At 25.9% G+C, this 2,988-nt stretch overlaps 1 protein-coding gene across 1 annotated transcript in view; it reads left to right on the forward strand.

The window, feature by feature from the left end:
- LOC131147886 (signal peptide peptidase) overlaps positions 1 to 573 on the forward strand; it is a 33,322-nt gene extending 32,749 nt beyond the window's left edge. The window contains exon 12 of the mRNA XM_058097525.1: positions 227 to 573. Coding sequence (XP_057953508.1) covers positions 227 to 310 — 84 coding nt within the window. The 3' untranslated portion in view covers positions 311 to 573. The remainder of the gene's footprint in view (positions 1 to 226) is intronic.
- Positions 574 to 2,988: the final 2,415 nt, after the last annotated feature.

Below are 2,988 nucleotides of genomic sequence, written 5' to 3' on the forward strand. Positions count from 1 at the left end.
TTTAGTTTGTTTTGGGTTGTTTGCATTGTTCTTGAAAGGCATCCTGTTGATGTCCCCAGTTTTTATCTAATGAAGTTTCTTTGCTGATAAAAGAAAAATAGTGAGTGAAGTTCTTGTTTTTAAAATATTATGAAACACCAATAAGAGTTGGTGAGAGGTGTTTTGCTTGGTACCATTGTGTTCAATACCATTTGACAGCCCATTTTCATTGTCTTTGAATGTGCAGTTGATGGAGTTCGATGAGTCCAAGACTGCGACTTCGTCTAAGGAAGGAGAGGAGGATGAAAAATCGAACAAGAAGGTGGAATAAGCTCAGAAAGAAGTTTTGGGTCTGAAATACAATTGTTTTTATATTGAAGAAGAGGATCCAAATGCCAAGTTTAACCATGGCTTACTTAAATGAAATTCCTGCTAATGCCGTTGTAACAAGCAAGATAGAAAGAATACATATGCTAGACTCGGGGCCTGTATGCAATCGTTGCCAAATTTTCATATTGATGGCCTTCCAACCCCACCTTGGTTGGGAAGGAAAATATTTTTCAACAGGAGAAAAAAACAGTCATCTTGATTTTTCTTGGTGGAGTTTTCTATTTGTGAACGTTTTATTTGGTGCCAAATAAATCAAACTAGGAAATTAATTTTCAAAAACATGTTTTCTTCCTAAACAAATGGAACCGTCACTTATTCTCCTCGGTGTCTGTCATTTTTGGCCTAATATATCTATCTGAAAATAAGCTGTTAGTGCATGTGTACTTCTAGTTTCAATAAAGGAAAGATGAGATGAAATAGAAAACAAAAATAAAAAAAAAATAGTAATGATGCTAAATAAGTTCTAAACGCGTTTTTTTAGTTTTAAGAAAAAAAATATTCTTATTTTTATTATGACACCATCATTGCTCGGTTTTTTTTTTTTAGGAAGTAGAGAAGAAAGGTAGTTATAAGGATATTTTAACAATTCAAAAAAATAAAATAAAATATATAAGTGAATGAAAAATCTCTTCTCAATTAGAAGTAAGTATAGATATAAGATAAAAAGAATTGTTGTCAATAAGATGAAAGAATTTTTTTTAATTCAAAGACCATTAATTGGCCCTATAACAAGTCCCATGTTGTAGATTAAATTAAATATAGGGGTAATATGGATTTATCTGCAATCTGGTGGGTAAGCTTAGCTATATTGTATTTGATCCATTGTTAATATGACATCTTTTCATTAGTGGATTTCAAATTATATACACGTACGGTCTCATACAAGTCTTCCTCAAAAAGTAAAAAATACATCCCGTTTTGTGTATTTTCCATATCATATTATTCTTTTTTTGTAGTCTATTCTAAGCTCATATACTATCCTCGTTATATAATAGTAGGTAGTTCATCTCCGGTTGTATAGCTCATTTTGTTGCAATTCATGAACCTATTATGAAATTTTAATTATTTTAATTATGCTTTGGTTAGATATAGGCCCTTTTAAGTTTGAAGTTTAACTCAAGTCATCTAATAATAATAACTAGTAAAAATAGGTCCTGTACTATGCTTTTAAAGAATTTAAAATCTAAAATTAAAATGAAAAGAAAATTTTATATATTTAAGTTAAATATTTTAAAATAAATATAAAATTTCAATAATATGTATTTTTTTAAAAATAAATTCTAATATATATTGTTTATGCATCTACGTGCATATAGTATCGCAATCTAACTCATCAGACACTAAACCATCAAAAGGTAGATTTAAAAAATAAGTCATAATTAAAACAAATTTAAAATAAAAATAAATGAAAATACAATAAATTAACATTCTAATCTAAATTCTTATTATGTATTTAGAATCCCAATTTTGAAAACACAACATAGTTTATTCGTTCTAAAGTTTACGAAATGGTAAAGAAAGTTATAATAATAATAATAATTATTATTATTATTTTTATGAATTCCATCAAAATCTTAATCAAGTTAAAGTATAAATATTTATTACTTATACACGTTCAACTTGTAAAACAAACTTCAATATGAATAAAGTACATGTTGCTTTATTTTACTTTTATATTTAAAAAATGGAATATGAATTGACTCTACATCGGTCGATGAATATACATATATGTAAGATATAAAATATAAAATGTCACAACTCATAACCAAAAAGCATAGGGCAAAGCAAGCCTAATGGAGATCTTGACATTTATCTTCAAATTTTCTAGAGAAGTAAAAAAGAAAAAAAGAGATTTTAAAAATAAAAAAGATGCAGCAAAAATAAAACACAAACATGTGCCACAATTTCTTAAATAATGTATAATAGAGATTACATAATATAATTAAAGGAACTGTCAATAAATAAGAGTGAGAAAGTTATAGAAAAGTAAATTTAAATTTATGAAGAAAAAATAAAAAAAGTTTAGACAAAAAATACTATCTTTTTTAGGGGTGACAAAAAGATACAACCATTCTTTAAAATTTCAAAACTCCCATAGCCTTCTTATATATTTTCTTGATTATTTAATTTTTGAAGCATATATATTTGAAAAATTCGGTCTCTTGGTAAATATAAGAGTATGTTTGAGTTTTTTTTGATAAATTTTAAGAAAAGTATGTGAAATTATTAAATTCTTAAAACTTGAGGAGACATAATTAAACATTTTTGAGAATGGGTAAAAGATATTGACCTCTAATTTGATAAAAAGATAATAACCTCTTCTAAAGTTTTAAGAATTCGAGAAAATTTATTAGAGATTTGTCAAAAAGATACAGATGAAGGGAGGTCAGTCATTTTTGATAAATTTTATGTTATATTTTTGAAATCTTAGAAAAGGTTTGTAATATTTTTAAAATTTCAAAGAAGGTGAGTGTCTTTTAAAAACTTGTGTTTTTATTTGGTTAAAATTAAAAAATTAGTGTCTTTTCTTCATATATATTTTTTTTTACAAAAGACATAAATTTATAAAATATTAATTATGTTAATATAAATATAATATGAGTGTGAATCAAATGACAC

This window comes from Malania oleifera, chromosome 2 (assembly GCF_029873635.1).
Source record: "Malania oleifera isolate guangnan ecotype guangnan chromosome 2, ASM2987363v1, whole genome shotgun sequence".
Lineage (NCBI taxonomy): Eukaryota > Viridiplantae > Streptophyta > Magnoliopsida > Santalales > Ximeniaceae > Malania > Malania oleifera.